The sequence below is a fragment of the Vigna umbellata genome, chromosome 9, assembly GCF_029865625.1.
Source record: "Vigna umbellata cultivar VRB3 chromosome 9, Vumbellata_1.0, whole genome shotgun sequence".
Classification (NCBI taxonomy): domain Eukaryota; kingdom Viridiplantae; phylum Streptophyta; class Magnoliopsida; order Fabales; family Fabaceae; genus Vigna; species Vigna umbellata.
This window is the reverse complement of record NC_142173.1, coordinates 17,999,829-18,025,221: the sequence shown is the minus strand read 5'-3', so window position 1 is coordinate 18,025,221 and position 25,393 is coordinate 17,999,829. Positions and strand designations below refer to the sequence as shown.

Sequence of the window (25,393 nt, the reverse complement as noted above, 5' to 3'; positions counted from 1 at the left end):
CAATATTCACTTTTTAATTTTTAACTAAATAGTTAGGGATTTGTTAGTTCTTCTTGGAAAAAGAAAAATAAATAAATATAAATCAATTTTAAAAAAAGGATAGAAGAAGCGTGATGATGCAAAGCGTAAGTAGCCCACTGACATAGATAATGCACTTGGCAAATCCAACCGCATACAGCACAAGTTGAGCTCAGATCCCACTTTGATAAAAAGGAAAACAGTTCGGTCTGAATCAAACATGACCGTACGATTACAATCGAACGGCTCACATCACGCGTGTGTACTTATGTCTCATCGAATCCGTGTGACACGCACTCACTCTCTCTCCTTCCTCTCTCTTTCGCCCCTCTCGTCCTCTGCAATTCCCGGTGACGGAGAAACCCTACCCACCGTCGAAAAGCGGTCATTTCTCTTCGAACCTCACTATTCATGTGTGTTTCCGCCACCTCTCGGAAGGGAAAAAGGTTTCCACCAATCAGCGTTTCTGATTCTTCTTCAACCCCAAAATTGGGAGATTTGACAATCAATTTGTCGTCAGCTCCTAATAATTTACAGTCTTTGCTGTAAGTTTGGGTTTCTCAATTTCCATATCAATTTGCGCAAAGTTGTATGGTTTGTACAAAATTACCTTTGTGGTACCTGAGTAATTCATTCTCTTTGCTTAACTCTGTTTTGTTATTGAGAATATACAATACTTTTAACATATGTGCTCAGAAAATCGTTATGATGTTTACATACTGAAGTTTTGCGCAGTCTTAGGTGATCACTTTTTAATTCTCTGAAGCAATATTTTCTTAAAAAACTTTATTTCCTTGGACACATGCAACTTAGATGGCACCTACTTTCTATATGATAGGATTAAAGCAATCAGTCCATGGTCAGGATATTTACCCATGAAATAGGCACAGTAAGATAGTGGTATTAACTGTTTGAAATGGATGTTCAAGTGATAAATGCGGAAGGAAGTGGTCATCAGTCAAAGGCAGATAACGGGGATGCAGAACCAAGTGACAGTGAAGTTAATAATACTGAAAAGTATGGAACTCATGCGGAGGACCGGATTTCTGAACCATATGTGGGTATGGAATTCGACACTGTAGATGTTGCTAAGGCATTTTATAATGAATATGCTAGACACATGGGTTTTAGCTCTAAAGTTGGCCCATATGGTCACTCTAAAATTGATGGGGAAAATTATAGGGAGTTTGTATGTGGTAGGGAAGGTTTAAGAAAAGGACTAAATGAAAGTTGCAATGCAATGATTAGGATCGAGCTAAAGAGTCAAAATAAATGGGTGGTAACAAAATTAGTGAAGGAGCATACTCATTCCCTGTTCAGTTCCAGTAAGTCACACAATAATCACCCAAGTAAGCATTTTTCTAGTGTTGGAAGGACAATGCCGGAAACTTATCAAGGAGTGGGTCTTGTTCCTAGTGGTGTTATGTATGTATCTATGGATGGGAATCGTGTTTCGAATCAGAATACTCGTGGGATGAAGAATATTCATACCACTGCTGCTGAACGAAGTCACCCAGTTAAAAATTCCTCATTGATGAATTATACTGTTAGGCCTTCTTTGCAAAACCGGACATTGGGGAGGGACGCTCATAATCTGCTGGAGTACTTCAAGAAGATGCAGGCTGAGAATCCTGGTTTCTTCTATGCTATACAACTTGATGAAGACAATCGAATGTCTAATGTCTTTTGGGCAGATGCAAGATCAAGGACAGCATACAGTTATTACGGTGACACAGTTCATCTTGACACAACTTACAAAGTAAATCAATATAGAGTGCCATTTGCTCCTTTCACTGGGGTAAATCATCATGGTCAAATGGTTTTGTTTGGTTGTGCGCTCCTTTTGGATGATTCTGAGGCATCTTATTTATGGCTGTTGAAGACATTTCTGACGGCAATGAATGATTGTCAGCCTGTCTCTATAACTACTGATCAAGATAGAGCCTTGCAAACTGCAGTTTCTCAAGTTCTCCCACAAACCCGCCACTGTATTAGCAAGTGGCATATCTTGAAAGAAGGTCAAGAAAAGTTGGCTCATGTATGTCTTGTGCATCCAAATTTTCAGGTTGAACTTTATAATTGTATTAACATGACAGAAACCATTGATGAGTTTGAGTCATTTTGGAGTTGTATCATCGAAAAATATGAACTCAGAAGAAATGATTGGCTCCAGTCATTGTATAATGCTCGTGCTCAATGGGTTCCAGCATTCTTTCGCAATTCGTTTTTTGCAGCATTATCTCCTACTCAAGGTTTTGATAGTTCTTTTTTTGATGGTTATGTCAACCAACAGACAACATTGCCATTGTTCTTCAGGCAGTATGAAAGAGCTTTAGAGAGCTGGATTGAGAAGGAAATAGAAGCAGATTTTGAGACAGTTTGCACAACACCAGTTTTGAAGACACCTTCACCAATGGAGAAACAGGTTGCTAATCTTTATACAAGAAAAATATTTTCAAAGTTTCAAGATGAACTTGTTGAAACTTTTGTTTATACTGCGAATAGAATTGAAGGAGATGGACCAAATAGCACATTTAGAGTTGCAAAATTTGAGGATGACCAGAAGGCATACACGGTCTCATTAAACCATTCTGAGTTGAAAGCTAATTGTAGTTGCCAAATGTTTGAGTATTCAGGCATTCTTTGCAGACATATTTTAACAGTTTTCACCGTGACAAATGTACTTACGTTACCACCCCATTACATCTTGAAACGTTGGACAAGAAATGCAAAAAACAGTCCTGGATTGGATGAACATATCGGTGAGTTACATGCACAGGAATCTTTGACAGCAAGATATAGCAATCTATGCAAGGAAGCCATCAGGTACGCTGAGGAAGGGGCAGTAACTGTGGAAACATATAATGCTGCAATAAGTGGTATTAGAGAAGGTGGAAAGAAGGTTGCTAATGTGAAAAGAAGTGTTGCCAAAGTATCTCCTCCTAACAATCAGGCCGGTGGGATTGCATATGATGACAGGAAAACTCCCACTCCAACTTCAGATACAACTCCTCTTTTATGGCCGCGGCAAGATGAGATAACGAGGAGGTTTAATCTTAATGATGCTGGTGGTCCTGTTCAATCAGTTGCTGATCTAAACTTGCCACGGATGGCCCCAGTCTCTCTTCATCGTGATGATGGCCTATCTGAAAACATGGTAACTGAAAGTATAAATCTGTTTTTGTTTCTCTTGTTAAAAGAATAGAAATCCATTACATTGTTGTGGTCCTTGGGTTCTTTCATGTAGGTAGTTCTTCCATGCCTAAAATCAATGACATGGATAATGGAGAACAAAAACTCAACTCCTGGGAATAAAGTAGCTGTTATCAATCTTAAGGTATTCTCATTAACCGCAAACGGGAAAAGACATTGTATTTTACTTTGTTTAGTTTAAGACCAAATTTGGTTTGGCTGTCAATCTTTGATTAGCATCGGTATAAATATCTTATGTAGTGTTCAGTCTGTGAAGTGCTTTACTTTTCTCAATTCTTTTGGTAATTAGTGTTAGTCCATTGATATTTCACGCATCATATTGCAGTTGCAAGACTATAGCAGGGTTCCATCCACAGAATCTGAGGTTAAGTTTCATCTTTCTAGAGTTACTTTGGAACCAATGTTGAAGTCTATGGCTTACATCAGTGAACAGCTCTCAACACCAGCTAATAAGGTTGCAGTAATAAATCTCAAGGTATTTTCACTTTATTTTCTAAGGTTATGATAAATTTTCTCAACAATATTCTTCATGACAAGTTACTAAAGAAAGATGTACACGTATGGATTTATGATTTATAAGGTTAGAATTTAAGTAGCTATTGATAATTGTAATTGATTTTGTTATTGTAGAAGATTATTTAATGCTTTAAATTTCAATATTTGGCAACTGAACAAAGCTTGTTAACTGTATTTAAGGAAGCCTTGGTGATAGATTTCTTTAGTACAGAAATCAATCTCTCTTGCACTCAGCACACACGCACACAAAATATTGGACAAAAAGTCTGTTTATTACTTTGATGAACAAGAATACAAATGTACAACATCCAACTCTCAAGGGAGCACTCTCCCTCCACAGGAACAATCTCTTGTCTATACAACTAATATCAAAAGCTCCCCGACACAAGACCTCCATGTCTTCTTATGAAGGCCCCCCTAACCAACTAACAACTAATTCCTAATATGTTTCCGTCTATCCCTCACCCATTATATCCTATCACATGAGGATTTAGTGTAGTCCCTGCTGTTTTGTAGCTCTTAGCTTTCAGCTACCACTGTTGATCCCGTCACTCATTCATCATTGATTGGGAATCAGTCCTTGCAGCTTGTCATTGTCCACCACTGCTCTCCTTCATTCACTTTTGAAGTTGAAGTTTCACAAGCTGCTGTTAGTCCATCTATGTTTGCCTCACACTCTTGAAGACAAATCATCTAGTTCAACACTGAGTTCATCTATTCCAAGCTTAGTTCATACAATTTGTATGCTCCCGCTTGAGGGGGAGTGTTAGATATATTATATCTTTTATCTTTTAGTTAGTTTGTTATTATTTCTCATTTGTATTTTGGGCTTAGCCTATATTTCTTCTATTATAAATAGAGAACCCTATGTGTGTATTTAACACAAGGGAGATTAATCCAAATATAGTTTTTCACTATATTCAACAGGATCCATTGGCAACTGTAATGAAATGAGGGATTTTTAGAGAGGACATGGAAGAAAATGAAGGAATGTTACCAGAGATATGATCTAAGGCACCTGAGTCAAGGATCCATGGACTGTGACCTTCCACAGATTGAGATATGCAGACAATTGACATATTGGACATGGATGAGGATTGGCCAGGATTAGAAGATTTTCCAGACTTGTACCTCAAAAATTCTTTGTACTCTTCATTTGGAATTTTGGATTCTAGATCATCAGATTTAGAAACATGAGGAGCTTTGTCTGGATATCCATGTAAGGCATAACATTTTTCTCGAGTATGGCCTATTTTCTTACAATATGTGCGCATTGAGGATGCATACTATGACCACCACGTCCTCCCCGCTTCTGCCTCCTCCTCCTCTTCCTTGTGGTGCTACCATAGTTGATGTTTCAATATCATCAATTGATTTTTCGTCTTTAACTAATGAAGGTACCCGAAGAAGTCGAGTAACTAGGTTGTGCATTGATGGGACTTGATCACCAGCTAACATTTGATCACGAACATGATCAAAATCTGAGTGTAGACTTCTTAGAATTAAGACCATGTAAAACTTATTAAGCTTCTTGTTTATGCCTTCTAAAGAATCAACCACAAAAATTCTTTAATTCCTCTATGGTAGCATAAACCTTTCCTATGTGAGCGACCATATCATGATTGGCTTGTTTGAGGGAAGTCACTCTTTGAGTTGCATCAAAGTGATGTTGCACATCATTAGCAACGATATCCTGTTCTCTTTTCCAAAAGGAGGAGCACGTTTTGTAAGGTCTCAAAATTTCTAAGACCTCTTGTTTGACATATTGCCATAGGACAGTGCATAAATGAAAATCAAGCTTTTGCCATTGAGATTTCTCTTCATCGGGTACAGTGGAAATATCTTGTTCAAGATGATCATGGTATCCTTGACCAAGAAACCATAACTCCACGGAAGAAGACCAAGATAAATAGTTTTTCCAATTGAGTTTTGCAGAAGTAATGGTAGGGGTAGCAGATAGAGAAGGTGTTCCAAAACCAGAAGTCATTCTAAGGCTAAACAGAAGAGAGAAAAATTGATTTGAGGGTAGAAACAGCGGCAACGGGCAGCAGAGGCCGGCTCTGGATACCAATTTAAAGAGTTGGGAGAGAAACTACAATTTTTATTATTACTATTCACTTAACCCTAATACACATACTACCCTATTTATAAGGGATAATAGATCAACATAAAAAGGAAAAATAGAAGGCTCCTAAAAAGCCCACTAGAAAATACATTACATTTTAACCGTGATAATAGAAATCAACAAATAAGATTAAAACATATAATTATAAAATTAAAAAATAAACTAAAGCAATCATTGTAGATAATTAATTGCATAATGCGGAAACAAAAGGATTGTTTAACAAAGATAACAGTGATGGTAAATTTATACAAATAGTACAGATCGCACAATAGATGCATATATGTTATTAATTGTATATGATAAACAGTTATCAAAACCAATTTCTATTTTGAACTGTTATAGATATTGTACTATTTATTCATCTTAGGGTGTATTTTAAAATAAATTTTTCAAGTAAAGTAAAATTTCATACTTTAAGCTAAACATCATCAATAGTTTCGTTATAGTGGTTAGAAAATGTAACAAAAGACTATTATCTTATTGATATCACAATCAATAATTTGATCTAGTGTCAAAATAATAAAATAAACCGTTTAAATAGTATAATAGTTAGAATAAGTATTGTAATATTAAAATAACAAAAAGATAATTATTATCCATCACTGTGAATATGTTAATGGAATAAAAAGCATTCTTATAAAGAAGAGAACAAAAAAATGTGGATGATAAAAGCATACCTTGTATAGAAAATATTTGAAGAGAGATTTAATAAATAGTTTAAGGATAAAATGGAAATAGATGTAAGAACGCTACAAGTACTGCTATTTCAAGTACGGTCTGAGAAAACGCCGCGAGCTATTATTTATCTATTTGGTAGTTGTATTCTATCTTACTAAATTGAACGAACTGTACAGTTCATGATTCCTTGTTTGGAAAAAGGTCTCTTGAATTCTGAAGCATTTCTCTATCTCATTAATTATATACCGTTTCTCTTTAGTGTGATAAAGAGAAATCCTTACATAATCCCACTTACTAAAAATGTTTCCTTTGATTCTTTGTCTCTTTACTTTGACCAGCTTTTCCATTTTTTGATGAAATTCTTGAAAATGTTTCAGCTTCAAGATACTGAGACAACCTCTGGTGAGTCAGAAGTAAAGTTTCAGGTGTCCCGGGATACATTGGGTGCTATGCTACGATCAATGGCCTATATCCGTGAGCAGCTTTCTCATGCCGTAAGTATTCTATTCCTGTAATCTGTATATAGGATGCGTATGATGTAAAACTTTTATAATTTATCTGAGGTGTTTTTTCTTTACTTCTATGTTCTGCCATGCATAATAATTAGTTGTCTGTCAAGCATCCCATTCAATGTAAAATTTGCACCTATCCATAGTAATTGAGAAACTTCATAATGTGAAATCCTTTTATAAGATAGAAGAAAAGAATATTTATAATTTATTAAAAAGAGAATAGAAATGGTTCATCCGGGTGTGCTATTTTTAATTTAAGCATTTATTTAGTGTTTTAGAGCAATGAAACCCAGTACATCAACCATCTATATAAAGCTGCATAATCGATGTGCATATCTGATGGGGAAACAGACAAATAGCTGTCTGAGTTGGTTGTGAGTCTTTGGGTTGTTGGGGCTAGGAGATTGTGTATATAGGAGGAGAGAAGGGTTTGTGAGAGAGGGGAGTTTTCGAGTTGTATTCTTTGTAAGGCAGGATCATACATCCTATGAAGGGAAGTTTGTCCTTGGAAGTCTTAGAACATCTTTGTCAGATTTAATAAAACAGTTTTGTCTTCTTCTTTTGTTCTTTGTTAGTAAGGTGTGGACAGGGACGTCACCCTCTGTGTGTGCTAGGTCTCTTATTCCTAAGAGACGTAACAGAAGCTAGTATTTGTAGCATTATCAAGGCAATCTTATAGTTATTACTTAATATTCAAATTGGTTTGTACTTGTTAGAATAAGTATTAAATCTGGTTAGAAAATAGTTGTGTTGGGAATTATTACCTATTGTACCTAGTTTTATACCTAAGTTTCTAGTTCAGCCTTTCAATCTTTCATCTTATTGTATCAGATTTCTATCATTGTAAATATGAGATCATAGGAGAGCTTTTTCTAGCCCTCTCAAATATATTTTTTCTCTTATTTTAAGTTGGTATTAGAGCTGGTCGTTTGAGCTCTTCCTTGCCGATTTGGTCCTTGGCTGTCCTTGGTTAAAGGGTTTTTTAGGGTTTTCTTGTTAAACCTAGGGTTTTCTTTTTTGTTGTTCTTATTGGTTTGTTTGTTGTACGTGTTGGTTTCTTTAGACTCCAACTAAAATGTCTTCTAGACCTATTGTCTCCTTCTCCGGAACTCCTACCATTACCTCTAAGAAACTAATTGGGAAAAATTATCTCTTTTGGTTTGCCTCGGGTTAAATGTGGTTCCTTGGCCAAGCTAACCATGATCACCTTGAACAAGATGAAAGTAAAGTGCCTTTTGAGCAAGCTGAACAATGGAAGTTATTAGAAGTCTCACATCGACTAGAGATAAGGCCAATTTAAAGTATATAAGTGGATGCAAACCTCACCTTACAAGCCGATTTTGTGGATTTGAGTAAGGCTTAAAGTCCACTTCTTAACATGGTATCAGAGCTATGGTTAGAGTCTTTCTTAGTGATATTTGTTATTTGTTGGGCATATTGTTCCACCTGCTATCGGGCCATTATCAGACCACCCATTAATGTCTAGTCTCACGTTCGAGATGTATATACTTCGGCATGAGGAGGATGTGTTCGAAGTCTCCCATCAACTAGAAATAAGGCCAATTTAAAGTATATAAGTGGGTGCAAACCTCTCCTTACAAACTGGTTTTGTGGGGTTGAGTTAGGCTTAAAGTCCACTTCTTAACAGAAGCAAATTGATTTTCAACTTCGTGACTTACTATGGTAGTCTTTGCAACCCAAATTATTGGGTATTCTTAGATCTTTTAAGACTTACAACTCTTTCTGGAAAAAAGGCTCAAAATAATTTTGTAAACTATAACCAAGGCCTTTATGAGGCTTGCCTCTCAAAAAAAAGAATTATGATACGGTGTCTTTCATGAGCAAAACTCAAATTGTGGTTGAAGAATTAAAGTTGTTATTGGAAGTTGAGCCATTGGACAATCAAGAAGAAACTAGACAAATTCTACATGGTGATGATCCTTGGTGCCCCACATCAAAACTTCAAACATGTTAGAGATCAACTTTCAACAGGTTACCAAGTGCCTTCCATGGAAAGCTTGACCACACAACTCCAACACTTGAAAGCAAGAATATTTAAGAACATGTGAAGTCTTTTGTCATGGTTTCCACATGTGGAAAAGGACAAAATGCTAGAGGAAGATGTGGTGGTCAGGGATGTCCTCAATGCACATACTTGTAAGAGAATAGGTCACATTGAAGAGAACTATTTCTCTTTGCACGACTTTTCTAACAATACATTCAATGTCCCTAAAGCTGAAGTTGTTGACCCCAAATTCTCTAATGAAGAATACTAAGAATATTTGAGGCTGAACTGTAATAGCTTGGTCATATGTGAATCCTAGTTTATGAACAACTTGCCTTTCACAATCCATGGAGAATCAAAGGAAATGATGTTGCTAGAATATCTCAACTGAAGGACTACTTGTGTAAACATTTTTGAAACCAAGATCTTAAGAGCCTCAAATACTTCTTGGGATTGAACTAGCTCAATCAAAAGGCATTGTAATCTTTCAAAGGATGTATGCTCTAGACATCCTAAAAGAGACAAGTATAATTGACTATAGGCTAGTAGATAGTCTCATGGACCAATGATAGAAGGTGAATCGTTCTCTAACCTAAAAAATTATAGGAGACTAGTTGGAAAACTATTTTTTATCTTAATATTACTAGACCTAATCTATCTTTTGTAGTTGTTGTTAATTAGTTCATGCAGGCATTCATATTTACCTCCAAAAAGCTTTAGGACAAGGAATGCTATATGAAGATAAAGGAAACATCCAAATCTCGAGTCATTGTGATGCTGATTAGGTAGGTTCCAATGACAGACATTCTACTACTGGATATTATGTTTTCTCTTCAAGGAAACGTTATTTGTTGGAAAAGTAATAAACTTAATGTAGTGACTCGATCAATTGTTGAAACTGAATATAGGGCAATGATGTATCTTACTTGTATGTATGGGTGAAACAACTCCTTGAAGAACTTAGCTTTTGTGAGATCAGACCATGAAGATGTGATAACTAAGATGCTCTTCAAATTGGTTTCAATTTGGTATTCTATGAGAGAACTCAACACAGAAATGGATTGTCTTATTTGGAAAAAATTGTTGTTCGAAGAAGATCAACTTGCATATCTATTACCCAAGTCCTTAAGAAGATCTTGGATTGAGTTTATCTATTCCAATACATACATACAATTTGTATGTTCTAGCTTGAGAAAAAATGTTAGAATAAGTATTAAATCTAGGTAGAAAGTAACTGTGTTGGAAATTACTACCTATTGTACCTATGAGTTGTACCTTATTTTGTACCTAGATTTCTAGTACAACCTTTGGATCATTCATTTTCTCATTGTATTAGATTTCTATCATTAAAAATGAGATCATTAGAGAGGTGTTTTATGTAACATCTAAAAAATATAGCATAAAACTATATACAGGTGTCATCATTTAATAATATGATAGAACAGTTACAGAAAAATAAAGTTAATCTTACAGTTATTACAAAACCATAAAATTTAAAACTTTACAAAACACTACTTGAACGATTACAAAACTAAGAACATAACCGATCGGTTAATATAGAGTTATAACGGTGACCGAACGGTTCACCCAAAACTATACACAATACTATGACCGAACGATCATAAACTACACCGCAGGATCCTCGCTGCCCAATTCCTGTTCCAACGTACACTCTTCCCCTTCTGCTCACACCCAAAAGGTGATCATCGCAAGAGAAAAACCGAACGGAAACATGGACAAACAGAAAATAAGGGTAAGCTAATGTAATTTAATTTACTATTCATACATACAGTTTCTACAAATTCAAACAATGCAAAAGTGATCGCTACATCATATTAAAACCAAGCACAAGAAAACATATATAAATTAAACGTTTATATAGTTAAGACCGATCGTAATACTCATGTATAGACCTTATATCTTACTCGACCATCCGGATCGTATGAATACGTAGCTTGAGGCCGTTCTTGCACCCGGGTGGTGTAGTAACTGGAAAACCATCAGCTGCCACCCAAGGTCAGTCCGTTATAACTCACCCAAGAATCTATGGGCTAGGACCTCCTACCATTCTCACACAATGCATTACCCATCTCTACTTGAGAATTGGTAATTATCAGAATATCAGGATAAACTCCGTGAATTTCACTGTCCGTATTCATACTTTACCACATCAATACCCATTACACCGAGACATTCCTCCTTGGAATTCTCTTCCACTTTACATGAAACATATACCTTATTGGAATATCCATAAAATTTCCCATACACATTATATCAATACTATTATCTCAAATAATCAGAGTCACAGTGAAAATATCAAATATTCATTCATAGAAGAAAACTGAACACTTAAACTTAGACTGAATACTTATAAATCAAACTGAACTCTTAGTGTAAGACCGAACGGTATTTCACTATCTAAAGAATAGGACCGAACGGTCCATACTAGGTAAGGTTGAGGAAATGGCCGAATACTAAAGCTAATTAAAATACTAACACGAAACGAGCGCTATAACCTAAGACGACCTCTAACAGTTTGATCCGAACACTTAAGGTTGATTCTAAATACTATTTATAAGATCTAACACTTTTAAGAAACCGAGCGTTACAACAATATGACCGAACTATGTACAGGAACTACTATCCAATTATAACCGAATGCATTTAAGCCTAATACGAGTACGAGGTCTAACACTAGTATAAGAACGATCGCTAACAAGATACTACCCAACCTGATAAGACTGGTCATTGTTACAGAATCATAAACTACTAGGATGCCAATCACTCACCTAAGACCGAGCGGCCATACACGGGTAAGACTAAAAAAATCTAACTCTATTGATGAATTATTGACTGACCATGACCGAGTGGTCAAGACCGAAGACTCAGCTTTTCTGCATAATTCTGCAGAATTATTCAGGATCACCAACTCATAAACACAACATTTCATACAACATAACCAAATCATCAAATCATTCAATTTCACAAACACATAATCATCACTCAAACAATTAAATTAAATAGCTTCCCGTACTTCGTAACAGAACGCAACGCTCACAGTGAAGAACTTGCTCACCACCAAAAGTCTCAAAACCTAAGATTCACTGGTTGAGGAAAAACAGACCAACCACAAGACCAGAAATGTGATCAGAATTTTAAAAGAAGAAGATAAACACATGCAAACAGAACTTGGCTTGCATGTGCCAGAAACTAGACTTTCTCAGAATAAGAAAGACCTAGCAGCTCAAACCACCACTTGATCGTTGAAAAGAGAACTCTTGCCACCAGCCAATCTCAGACAAAATCTGATTGATGATCAGATGACGGAGAACGTGAGAATTTGTAGAGAAAGGAGGATAATTTTAGAGAGAATCTAGAGAGAAGTAGGAGAAAAGAAGGTTTCAGAATTTTAGAAAGATGAGTTGCATGCAGAGAGTGACACCAGATTTTAAAATTTTCCCTTATATACTACAGTCAAAAACCGATCGGTCCACTCAGCTGTTCACACCTGTCTTCCACTTTCTGAATTTCTAAATTCTCACCCCTCCACCGGGCTTGCACTTTCTCTACAGAAATTAAGGGTCCTAACATTTTAGGCTCTCTAAAATATATTTTCTCTGTTATTAATCTTAAATGAAATTTTCGTAGACCTTGGCACATATTGATAGATCATGACACCCACCGAATAGGGCTGTAGAAAAGCTAGTTCGGCAGAGGTAGCATTCCTATTTCCAAATAAACCAGTTCAGTCAGTATGATTCTAGTTGTTATAAGCGTTCAGTATGTTTCGAATATGTCTTGTAATTTATTATAAAAAATATTGGTTTAAATTCATTATGTTGGGGCACAGTTTACTTTTATCCAAAAACCTGTTTTATTACTGGATAGTGCCCTTCTTTTTAAAACATTAATATTCGTTTCGATGCAACATTTTGACAGGACGATGCACAGTTAGAACCTCTATCCAAGAAGCATAAGAAGTAAAGCATCAAATTTTCTTTTCATGGATGTGGCAACATATCTTCTCGGAAGCGTGATGACCACTCAACGCAAAAAGGCTTAGAAAATGCAGTGTATCTGTTGTATTTCAAGTTTGCTAACTTTATAGTGTTTTACAAGTCTGTAGTAACTTATTGTTGTACATGTATCATATCGTAAGTAGCAGCTTAGTTTTATGCAAAGCAGTTAAATAAATACTCCGCTAAGTAACCCACTAATAACGAATGAAAATGGGTTTGTCATAGTAAAATAGTGTCTATATAGGGTAAAAATGAGAACGGTTTCTGGAGGAATTCTAGTGGAGTTAACTTGATTTTGTTCCATTCCAGACCAAATCAAATATCTGTTTCGCATCTGATCAAGAACTTTTACAAATTTAACAAATACTGGTATCTACATTTTTCCTAAAAATGTAGAAAAAGATTACGATCTGATTGGACTAAAAAGTTCATTTGGTTTAATGATCATCCTTTAAGTATTATTCTAGACATTTTTTGTATTAGATATAACTTGCTTGAGTTTAAGATTTTTTTAGTTGATTTATTGGAGTTTTATTGTATTTAGTTTGTATGAATTTTGATTTGGTGCTTCCTTTTTGTTGTTTTTCTTTAATATACGATTTTGTATGTAATTATGATTATTATTAAACTTTTTTAAGTGTCCCGAGTTAGAGTTCATAGCAATGTTTTTAGTATGCAATATTTTATAAAAAAGAAAATGATAAAAATAATTGTGTTAGAGGTGTTATTAATTGTCTTGTAAAAGAGGTAAGATGAGTACAATTACAATAAAGGTGACTTTGTTTGTCGAGCGTTTCTCCGCGGCATCTATGTAAATGGCCTCCGTAAAAATTTAAATAAATGTAGGTGGTTAAATTTTATTTATTCCACATTAAATTTCTATCTGCTTCATTTATTATTTGGTGTATAATTACGAGAATTGGGACACTGATTGCGAGAAGAATAGCGAGAAGGCATTCTTCTCGCAATCGAAGAAGTAAAGATAGTGTTAGTTCAAGAGAAGATTTACAAGTTCAAGAGAAGATTTACAAATATACTTCCCGATCATGAATCGACAGCTGGAAGGAGAAGATTTACAAATATACTTGGGAGTATCAAACGAAGTCATGAGTGGTGTGTTAGTTCAAGAGAAGCCGGAATCAAGACTTATCGACTTCGTAAGCCGGTCCTTTAGATGTAGAAACTCATTACGGTAGAAAAGATCGCGTTGGTGCTACTCAACACAACTAGAAAGCTCTGCTTATACTTTCAAAGTCACCAAGTGATCGTCCGAACAGACCATCCCATTTCAAAGATCCTAAGAAAACCCGATTTGACAGGTCGAATGGTGGGTTGGACAGTAGAGTTGTGAAAATTTGGCCTGCCTTATGAACCGAGAGGATCCGTCAAGGGCCAACACTTAGCAGATTTTGCTGTAGAACTACCCCAAACCACCCTTGCTCTTCAGTGGAGTCTGTTTGTGGATGAGGCATCTGGGCGAGCAGACAGTGGTGCTGGAGTTATCCTCGAGGGGCTGAATGGGTTCTTGTTGGAGCAGTCCCTTGTGTTCAAATTCAAGAACTCCAACAACCAAGCGGAGTATGAAGCCCTGGTCCGGACTGGAGCTGGCCAGAGATATGGGCGTTTGGAGGATAAAGTGCAGAACAGACTCGCAATTGGTGGTAGGTCAGATGAATGGTGATTTTCAGGTTAAGGACGACTATCTCCTCAGATACTTCCATAAGGCCTCCGCCTTGACCAAAAGCTTTGAGAAGATTGAGAGCAAGCATATCCCCCGCACAAATAACTTTCGGGCATATATGCTTTCCAAACTTAGTAGTGGCAAGGGGATAAGGCAGATAACCACCATAATCCGCCAGGTATTAACGAAACCCTAGGTGGATGCTTGACCACAGCTGTGGCGGAAGGCAGCGACTAGAGAACGGGGATTCGAAGACTCAAGGAGCAGTAAGATGTCGGACAATCCATACGTCCCGTAGACGCCCGAAAGACCATACGTAGTGGTGGGAAACGATCTTTATAGAAGGGGGTTCTCCACTCCTCTCCTAAAATGTTTGTTGAGCCTGAAGCGTAGTATGTGTTGGATGAGTTGCACAATGGAGTCTGCGGGCTTCACACCAGCTGACAAACTTTAAATGCTAGGGCCGTCAGGGCTGGTTATTTTTGGCCTACCATCGAAGAAGACGCCAAACATTTCATTCAGAGATGCCCTGTCTGCCAAGCTCATGCCAATGATACGCACGTCCCATCAACCGTATTGCATAACATGGTTTCTCCCTCGTCGTATGCCTAGTGGGAAATGGACATTGTCGGGCCTTTCCCTACGGGGCAAGCTCAAAAGAAATTCTTTCTTGTTGCCATCGACTATTTTACCAAGTGGGTGGAGGTGGAGGCCTTCACCACAATAACGGCCTAACAGGTGCAAAAGTTTGTTGGAAACTAGTCTGTCGCTTTGGCTTACCACGGATGGTCGTAATGGAAAGTGGCTGATAATTCATTGACAAAATGTTGGATGAATTTTATAAACGGTTGGGGATAAACACGTGACTAGCTTAGTAGAGCACCCTAAACGAACAACCAGGTTGAAGCAATGAACAAAACAATCGTCGTTGAGTTGAAGCGAAGATTGGGAGAAAGGAAGGGAGCTTGGGTGTACGAGCTCCCTTAGGTCCTATGGGCATATAGGTGCACTCTACATGGGACGATCGGTGAAATGTCATTCAATCTCACATATGGAATTGACGCCATGCTACCCGTCGAGCTAGGAGGACCTTCCCTACGACGACAGATCGAAGACACTCACTTAAACGAAGATGAGCTAAGGGTGGAGTTGGATACAATGAAAGAACGAACGAATCAGACAGCTTTACGAGCAGGTGCGACCTAGGAGCTTTCAAGAGGGAGAGCTTGTATGAAGGAAAACTGGTGAAGCAAGATGAATGACCTCGCATGAAAAACTAGCGGCCAAATGGGAGGGACCTTTCAAGGTGGCAAAGGACCTTGGAAATGGGACCTACCGTCTCGCCTATCCGGACGGTCGAACTATTCCAAATACTTAGAATGCATCCCAATTAAATTTTTATTTTAGTTGATTGCTCATTGTATATCTCCTTTTTACCAAAGTTAATACAACGATTGAGTATTTCATTTATAACGAACTTGTGAACGAAGATAAATGAAACCGGACGAACAAATAGACTCGTCAGCATAAACCCAGGTTGATGAACTGAAAGAAACCACTGTCAACTTGGTCGGGTGGTAAACCGCAAGTTCCGAGAGGAACCACTACCATCCGGTACGAACAAAGTCCAAGTTGATGAACGGAGAGTTTCAGAAGGAATCACTGTCAACTTGGCTAAGCGGTGAACGTCGAGTTCATTAACCAACCGTTGTCGCCCAGGTTAGATGAAACCCAAGTTGATGAACGGGGAGTTTCCTAAAGGAAAATCACTGTCAACTTAGCAGGTGGTGAACGACGCGTTCTGCAAATGAACCATTGTCGTTCGAACGACGAATTCTAAAAAGTGTTTCGGGTGTGAGGTCAAGTTACTACTAACACCTTTACTATTTCTCCTAGGATGTCACCCGATATCTTCTCTTCTCGTCCTTTTCTTCGCTCCACCGTCCAGAGGTGTACCTACCAAATGTTCTCCGATGCTTAAGTGAGTTAATTGTCCATATGGTAACTTAGTATAATGGTAATAAATGTGTAATAAATGTGAACACCTACCCTTTAACTTTGACCTGTATTTATAGTTTTTGGTATGAGCTTGAGATTAGTGGAATTTTAATCATGGCACAATCTCAGCCCAACATCTCTAATTACCATTTACCTTAATCTTTGTATGGACCCTAATTGATGACCAAGGCTAGTCTTTTAGCTTATGATCGTTCGGTCTTGTCCGCTAGTTCTGTTAACTTAGTCGAGCGAAGAACGACGCGTTCTTCAAATGAACCACTGTCATCCGGTATGAAGAATGCTAAAAAATAAAACGACACTTTGAAAGTAGGGTGTCAAATCGAAACGATCACGAGCAGCAATAACTTAGCAGGAAATAAAAGTGATAAAAAGACAATGCGAGAAAGAAAAGCAAAACCATTGTATAAAATAAGTAACTTGGATATACATCAAATTGTACCAACGGGCCGGTGGAGCAAACACTAACAAAACCTAACTTGTTTGTTGCCCGATCATGCTACAAAAAATCTAAACAAAATATCCTCCCCCCTTCATTTTCCTAAGTTTTCCCTACTCGCCATCGACGCCATCATCACCATCCTCGACCTCTGGCTCCTCCTCTTCAACTGACAGTTCCCCTACAACAGGATCTCCTTCGTTGCCGGGCGTTTCTTCAAGGGAGATTAGCTCCCCATCAACAACCACTTTCAGAATATCGAAACCCGCGGCGTACGGATCGACCACCCTCAAGAAAAAGAACGCCTGGGCCTTGTTGAAACCCTCTTCGTGCTCGAACACTATCGAGGCATTCAACGCAGTGATCTTCTCATCCGCCCGCTCGAGTCTTCCTAAAAGGGTCTTGTTCTTTGTAACCAGTTCTTGTTCCCTTTCAACATGCTTGTTGGCCGCCGCTTTCAGGTGACCACACTCTTTGACCGCCTGGTTACCCCTAGCTTGTGCGTCATCTAGCCGACTAACGGTTTCGTTCAATTGTCGCATGGCCTCCTCTAGTTCAAGCTGGAGATTATCTTGTTTCTTTGCAAACGCTCCATGGGCGGCCCTCAACGCCTCAACCACGGCACGAAGGTCAGAGGAGATCTTCTTTTTCGGCGGTCTACTCTGCCTGAACATTCTCCGCACCTCGTCAGTCGACAAATTCCCGGAGCTACCATGCCAGCATGAACGCCCGGGTTGATAGCTTCGACATGGCATTGGTGACTTCAGCTTCATATAGCAGCTCCACGACCTCCTGCTGAATAGAATTCATGTGGAAGTTAGTCTTGTGACAAACATTGAATAGAGTACTAAATACTCCATCAGGAAGAGGCCAGGCGATACTCCCTTCCTGGTGATTCCTCTTAGAAGAAGACTTCTCCCCTTCTTTGTGAGATTTTCCTTTCATTTCTAGAGGAATACCCGAAACGGTGGCCGTCCCCGAAGACTGCTTGAGGACAACCAGAGAAGTACCTTGAGGAGTGTTGACTTGAGCAGCCCCTACAGCCTCCGCAATGGTATTAGACGGACGACTCTTTGTAGCCTCGACCGCCCGGCCAGTCGGAGGCGGCCAGGGATCCCTACGCGTTGAAGGGGCGCCACCCATATCCTTCCTTGAAGAGAAAAAACTGGATTTTCGGGGAGTTGGAATAAACATAATGCTTGAAAGGAAGACACAAATTTATCTAAGTTAACATCAAATCACCAATTAAAACAATAAAATGAAAAATACCATACCGAATGCCAGTTGATCAAAGTCCTCATATCCGAGGCATTCAACGAGGCCGCGAGCATGAAGGCGGCGGGGCAAACCATTGATGATTTTTATAGCCTCCAAATCCTCCGGACTCATAATGCCGACTGCCCAAGTGTTTATCTTACGAGGATCACTCATCCAATAAAAAGGAAATAAAGGAAGTTCGGCCTCTCATGAAACTCTGATCGGCCAGACTCCTTTATTATAACCCTAAAGTATTGGTCCTTAAAATTTTTGAAGGAATCTGAATACGACTTAAAAAGAAATTTATCCTTGATGGACGTCAAGGACACCCATCCCCGTTTAGCAATAGGATGAGCAATGAAATAATGAAGAAAAATAGGGACCGTAGGGGTTATCCCCATGGCCGAACAAACTACTACAAACGCTTGCATTGAAGCCCAACCGTTTGGTTGTAGCTGGGAGGGGTTAACGTTGAGCTCATGGAGAACGACCGACTGAAAAGCCGTGAAGGGTACCCGAACGAATAACTGGTTGAATAAATAATTGTGCACGAAAAAGAAGTCATCCACGCTAGACTCTTATACATGGAAAACTCGTTCGTTCAGACGGCTAACACCCAACCATATTAGTTGGGAGTCTTCTGCATCTCTAACAATGTGTGATTGGTCGACCCGCCATTGAAATTTCGCTTTAGTGTTATATTCAGACACGTAGAGACCTACGTCATGAGACGCCCACCCATATCCCCAAACGGTCGGCCAACCGTTCACTAGCATCTCTTCATCGTCATCAATCTCGACTCCGCCCATGAGAAGGTCGATAGCCACCCCGTTGATAACTCTCTCTCCACTATATACAAGAGATTGAGGCCCCAAATCACTCCACTCCCCACTATGTACTGGACGTTGTGGCTCCGAACCACCTTCCTGCTCGGATCTCTCAAGATAGGAGGACGACACCGAGTTGGGGGAGGAAGACCGATCATCGCCTCCCGTTGCGCCACCGCCACCTCTGCTTGCTGGCTCCGACGACGAACCAACATGAACAATAGCCATTATTAGTTACCTTGGAAAAAGAATGAAGCTCTTGATCGAACGGTTTAGAGATCAGAATAAAGAAAAAGGGTGAAAATGACAGCACCTCATCCCCCTATTTATAGAATTTTCTTTTGAAAATCAAACAGCCGTTAAAAATTACCATGTCCAACGACCCGGCTTTGATGACGCTACCAGTACCCAAGAAGTAGGACGCACGAAGCAGTGACACATGTTTTTCCGCCAAACGACACTCTTAAAAGAGTCGACCGTCCATCAACAAACTCCCTTGCATGACAAAAGCACCTGCATTTAAAACCCAACACCAAATACGTTGCTTAGGGCTTGGAGGGCCTGTGTACCGTATGGTCTGGATGGGCCATAACTTCACCTCATAATCAAGCCAGCTTGACAGCCCAAGGAGCAAGACCCAACTAAGCATGGCATAACCAGCAGACAAGACCAGACGATCATAAACTGAAGGACCGGCCTCGATCATCAATCAGGCTCCATACAAAGATTGGTAAATGGTAATTAGAGATGTTGGGCTGAGATTGGGCTGTGATTAAAATTCCACTAATCTCAAGCTCATACCGAAAACTATAAATACAGGTCAAAGATAAGAGGTAGGTGTTCGCATTTACTGCACATTTATTACCATTATACTAAGCTACTGTACGGACAATTAACTGACTTAAGCTTAGGAGAACTTTTGGCAGGTACACCTTCTAAGGTAAAGCGAAGAAAAGGACAAGAAGAGAAGATACCGAACGACATCCTAGGAGAAATAATGCAGGTGTTAACAGTAACTCGACCTCATACCCAAAATAGTCTTCAAAATTTCTTTCTTTTATTCTTAATTTGCAAATCTTACGAAATAATATAAATAAGGGCGCATTCTCAAACTTTAGAAAATGAGGTTCCCCGTAATTTATGGGACGTTTAGGATGATAACATTTTCCTAGAGCATATGCATCTCTTATCAATAGAATACAAGTATCAATAGTAGTTACACCGAGGTTCTTTTCTTGTAGGTCTGATAGATCCTAATACTTTTTATTATCCTCATTCTTTTCTTGAAAATCAAAACTAAAAAGTGCAACGTGTTTTCACATCATATTCTTTTCTTGAAAAGCAAAAGTGTAGGCTACAATACTACAAATTCATACAAGACACAATTCATTTTCAACTATCCTAACACAGGGATCACTGAGGAAAAACTGACATTATTAATCATTTGATTTTAGATGCTTTCTTGTGTGAATGATCATATCCATGCATGCCTGTAGTCCCTTCTATGGTGAAACGAATAATTTACTATGCTAAGCATTATAAAACCATGCTCTATGTATTTTGAAAACTATAAATCTAAAGAGGTTACATTTACTTTGATATTGAATTGTTTGTAGGATATTATAGTGTAAGCTAAGGTGAATCACAATATGTCCGAGTCAGGTTCAAATAGTACTAATGGGCAGCAGCAAGGGATGTTGAAGCAGAAGCAGAATCCATTGGAATTCACTCACGACAAGATCCTCGAGGATGTTTACAGAACACATTTTCATTGTCTTGAAAAGTGTGATGCAGCATCTCTTTACACTGTTGCCTCAAATGTTCTCAACCAGTCCATGGATATCACTGAGAAGGTGATTGCTAAGGTAATTTTCTTATACCCTTTGCAATAAATAATAGCTATTTTTGAATAACATAAAAAACTTTTTCTTATGAAACATTCCTATTAAAACAGGGTGATCAACCCATGGATGGGTTCAAAGAAGACACCAGCATAACTTCCCAACAACTTGCTGCTAAACTGAAGCGAATAGCGTATCTGGTGATTTTATTAATTTCTTTTATTGTGTCAACTAGAAATTTAATCAAATTTTCATGAAAACGATGAATGTAACATAACCTTCTATGCCTATTTATGAAAATTTGAGTTTCAGACAACCATTTTGATGTTATTAATATAGTAGTTGTCAAATTTTGTGATGAAAATTCAAAGGAGTCTAAGTCTCAAGTTTTAGAAAGTTAACAATATATGAGGAAGTAAACTTATTGTTTTTAAATTTTAAATTAGAGATGTTATCAATCTCTTCGTATATGAATTGGACACATTTATATATCATGAATTTGACACTCTTATATTATATAGTTAAAATGCAATTAAACCTTATTACGATTTCATATTCTTGTAAAATTTATGAAGTACAATTAATCCGTTTGTAATTAAAAGTTATGAAGTTTTGTAAATGAAAAAGGTTTAATAGAAACAATATGTGATATATCAAAAACAAACTTGTTGGACATGTAGATGATATGCACACCTCGTGGTGAATATCCAGTGCATTGCACAACGATGTTGATTCTGGAGCAGCTCAAACATTATTCATGGGATGCAAAAGTGCTCATAGTTGAAGCAGCTTTTGCCCTTGAATACGGAAAATTCTTGTACCTTCTTCCTCTTATAGCACCATGCCAGCAGTTTGAAAGTTCATTTGCAGATTTGCATGGACTTTTAATGGTTCCACAAAACACAAAGCACGTCACTCACTTCAACAGTGTGGTGAAGAAGGTGATGCAGGTGGTTGAATGCATCACTGAGTGGAAGAAGCTTGTCAGTGCAGGACATGACATAAGGGACGTTCCTACATTGGCAGAAACTTTGCAAGAGATCCCTGTTGTTGTGTACTGGGCAATCTTTACCTTTGTCTCTTGCACTGGTGAAATCAATGACTTCACTGATAACAAGTAAGGCATGTCACCTATTTAATCATCATTGATATAGTATAGAGAAACATGGGTTTTTTTACACTTCCGATAGTTTTAAGGAAAATCGGAAGACAACGGATATCTTTATATAGTATTCTACTTTCTCATTTTTATTCAATGTGACACTTAGATTTGCGTTTAGATTCCCAATTCGCACCACAACTGTAAAGAAACCAAAACATGGCTACACATTTTTTTAACAAATGTATTCTATTTATCATTCAAACAATAGATCGAAGAGATCTAACTGTTTTTGCTTGTCGTGTTTATTGATTGCAAGGTATCAAAGACATGAATTATCGACTAATTTGGAGAAGAAGCTTCACTCCATTCTAGGAGAATTTAAAGAACTTCTAAAAAAGTGTATCAACGAGATAGGTTAACCATGTGCTTCGTAACTCATTCCCTTTTTCTAATGCAATTTCAAAACTATGAAGATGCTGAATTGAAGCTCATTTGTAATAAGATATTATGTATGGTTATTGCAGAAAGAATTGAGGACTTCACGAGCCGTAAGAACATTGTGACTCGTGGTAGAGATATTGTAAAGGTTTTGAAAGCACTCATATTTTGTGGAGAAAAGAGGGATTTAAGACAGAATGTGTATTATTTTGGCCTCACGGAACAACAGGTACTCACTAATAGTGCAAAAAACTTGTATACATATAATTAAATTTTTCGTGAGATTAATTATTTTATCTTAACAGGTTAAACTGGAAGAGTTTAAAAAGAAGTGTGTTTTATTATTCATTTCGGGTCTTGAAAATGTTGACGATGACATTAAACTTTTAAACTCAGTAAACGAGAAGTTGAAGGAGAAAGCAAGAGAAGTAGAAAACTATCGAAGTGAAGACTTCAAGATTTTGTGGATCCCTATTGTGGATCAATGGAACGACCAAGGTAGAAAAAAGTTAGAAAATAAATTACGTGATACTAAGTTTGGATGGTACGTGGTTAAATATTTGAATTTTGAAACAAGCCTCAAGTTAATTAAGGAAGTGTTCAAGTACGAGAAAAAAAATGTTATCACATTAATGAATCCTCAAGGTAAGGTGGAAAATTTTGATGCAAAGCAAATTATATCTCAGTGGGGCATCGATGGGTTTCCGTTTAGAACTTCTGATCAAACCAGACTTAGTCAACAATGGAAGTGGTTTTGGTCTGAAATCACCAAATTCATCAAAGAAATAGAGAACTTGGTAAGTACTATATATACGTTCTTAAATTATTGCATGTACTATTTCGTATTCCCCATCCTGAAATATATAAAATATTGACAACTAAATCATACTTAATAAAAAAATTTGGCTAATTTAATTTTAGTAGCATTAAGCTTGCTTGCAAATATAACATTTTATCTAAAATAGATATATTTGCTCAAGATTTTTCTAGTTTTAGAAAAGATATATTTATTATTATTTTTTGATAAAATAGAATCCCTTTAAAATACCCATTAACCTCCTTCGTACTTTTAATAATTGACACTTATCTACAAAGTGGCACTAATTACTTTCCTTTATCTTATTTGTAAAAGTAAATATTTTATTTTTCTTACAAAAGAAAAAATCCTTCAATACTTTAAAACTTTAACTTTTCATTTATATATTGTTAGTTATTATAATGTTTTTAAATAAAATAAGACAAGTGAGAATAACTTTATTAAAAATATAAGAGAAAGTGAATGTTATTAGTTATAAATATAAGAGATGTGAATGTCTATTTTTAAATTAGAAGAGATGTAAAAAACATTTAACATGTTATTTTTTGTTTTTTTTTCTAATCTAAGAGATATTATATGAAAAATAAAGCGTTCTTCCTAAAGTTTTGAAAGAAAGTTGTTATATAGGGTTTGTAAAGTTTAAAATCTCTACTAGTCACTTAATATTAATTCATTTTCACATTTATCATAAAAATGAAAGTAAAAATAAATAATATTTACGTACATATAATCACATCTCATATTTCGAAATCTATCAATCCAATTATAATGACCTAGATACATATATGTGTAACAAGCAAAATCAGATTGAAGAAGAGGATTGCTATATCTTCATCTATGGAGGGTCCGACACTAAGTGGGTGGAAGAATTCACAACAGCCATGGATGCACTGAAGAGGAAGGTTGAATCGAACGTGGATTTAAACATGACAATAGAATCATTCCAACTAGGAAAGGAAGACAGCAAAGATGTTCCACGCTTTTGGATTGCTATTGATAGCTTGCTTACAAGCAGGAAACAAGTGAAGGGTGGTGAAAGAGGGAATGAGTTTGCAACAAATGACATAAAGAGGTTGTTGTTCCTCAAACAAGATCCTAAGGGATGGGCCATTCTAAGTAAAGGAAAAAATGTGAGGCTTCTTGGTCATGGTGAGGCCATGTGTCGCACAGTCAAAGAATTCGACACATGGCATGACAAATTAAGGCCAATGAGCTTTGATGTGGCTTTCACAGAGCACTACAGAGGGATCAAGGAAAAAGATGGTTCCAAAAGATGTGAAGAAAATGTAATTTGTTATGGTCACCCAACGGATATAGTGGAACGTATAACGTGTCCAAAAAAGGATTGTCGACGTCCAATGGAGGTAACTTCTGTTAATTTCAAGTGTTGTCATCAACACAAACAATAGACAATTTCGTGAAAAACCATTCTAGCTTCCATGCATGTTGACTTCACCTTTGTGTAAATCAGTTTACATAAGTAATTGTAGATAATAATGATTTCCGGCTTATAGTTTCTTTATCTTTCTCAATGAATTTATCAAAGTAAAATAACTGTTTCAAAAGTAACTGTTTGAGTTTGCAAATAATACAAATGATGTAATTAACCTCCCTTTAGGATTTCATATGTAATCTATGTAGCTATTTTAAATTTTTCCTGATTTTTAAAAGGAAAAAAAGTATATATAATAATATATAATATATGACGATAACATAATAACCTACTTCAAGAAATTCTCTATTTGTTATAGAAATTATTTAGGGAAAAATATACCTAGGTTAAAATCGTAGTTGACTCATACCAAAATCGCTCATCTCCCTCTAATTGCCTGCTCACCGCGTCGTTCCATCTATTCACGGTGTCAGTTGAGGTATAGAGTTTCAATCTT

General features: G+C 37.2%; 2 protein-coding genes across 4 annotated transcripts; both read left to right on the top strand.

Moving 5' to 3' along the window:
• Positions 1-213: 213 nt before the first annotated feature.
• Positions 214-13,389, top strand: LOC124822931 (protein FAR1-RELATED SEQUENCE 3-like). Its single transcript, XM_047295037.2, has 6 exons — positions 214-563; positions 857-3,175; positions 3,266-3,355; positions 3,557-3,706; positions 6,928-7,044; positions 13,007-13,389. Exons 2-6 carry the CDS (start codon positions 935-937, stop codon positions 13,049-13,051), a joined length of 2,643 nt encoding a protein of 880 aa, XP_047150993.1. The 5' UTR covers positions 214-563; positions 857-934; the 3' UTR covers positions 13,052-13,389.
• A 7,324-nt stretch (positions 13,390-20,713) lies between these two features.
• On the top strand, positions 20,714-25,139 carry LOC124822930 (protein SIEVE ELEMENT OCCLUSION B-like). 3 transcript variants are annotated; one of them, XM_088098289.1, is made up of 8 exons: positions 20,714-20,813; positions 20,923-21,171; positions 21,261-21,347; positions 21,828-22,264; positions 22,566-22,663; positions 22,774-22,916; positions 22,993-23,484; positions 24,302-25,139. In XM_088098289.1, exons 2-8 carry the CDS (start codon positions 20,956-20,958, stop codon positions 24,911-24,913), a joined length of 2,085 nt encoding a protein of 694 aa, XP_087954415.1. In that variant the 5' UTR covers positions 20,714-20,813; positions 20,923-20,955; the 3' UTR covers positions 24,914-25,139. The 3 variants fall into 3 exon arrangements, with proteins under 3 accessions (XP_087954415.1, XP_047150991.2, XP_047150990.2); XM_047295035.2 differs by having other exon boundaries at positions 20,721-21,171; positions 24,311-25,139; XM_047295034.2 differs by having other exon boundaries at positions 20,721-21,171.
• The last annotated feature ends 254 nt before the right edge of the window (positions 25,140-25,393 follow it).

Coding starts and splice junctions, on each gene's coding strand:
- LOC124822931 (XM_047295037.2), top strand. CDS start 935: ATGGATGTTCAAGTGATAAATGCGGAAGGAAGTGGTCATCAGTCAAAG. Junction 3,176..3,265: donor ATGGCCTATCTGAAAACATG/GTAACTGAAAGT, acceptor TCTTTCATGTAG/GTAGTTCTTCCATGCCTAAA. Junction 7,045..13,006: donor GTGAGCAGCTTTCTCATGCC/GTAAGTATTCTA, acceptor ACATTTTGACAG/GACGATGCACAGTTAGAACC.
- LOC124822930 (XM_088098289.1), top strand. CDS start 20,956: ATGTCCGAGTCAGGTTCAAATAGTACTAATGGGCAGCAGCAAGGGATG. Junction 21,172..21,260: donor CTGAGAAGGTGATTGCTAAG/GTAATTTTCTTA, acceptor CTATTAAAACAG/GGTGATCAACCCATGGATGG. Junction 21,348..21,827: donor TGAAGCGAATAGCGTATCTG/GTGATTTTATTA, acceptor TTGGACATGTAG/ATGATATGCACACCTCGTGG.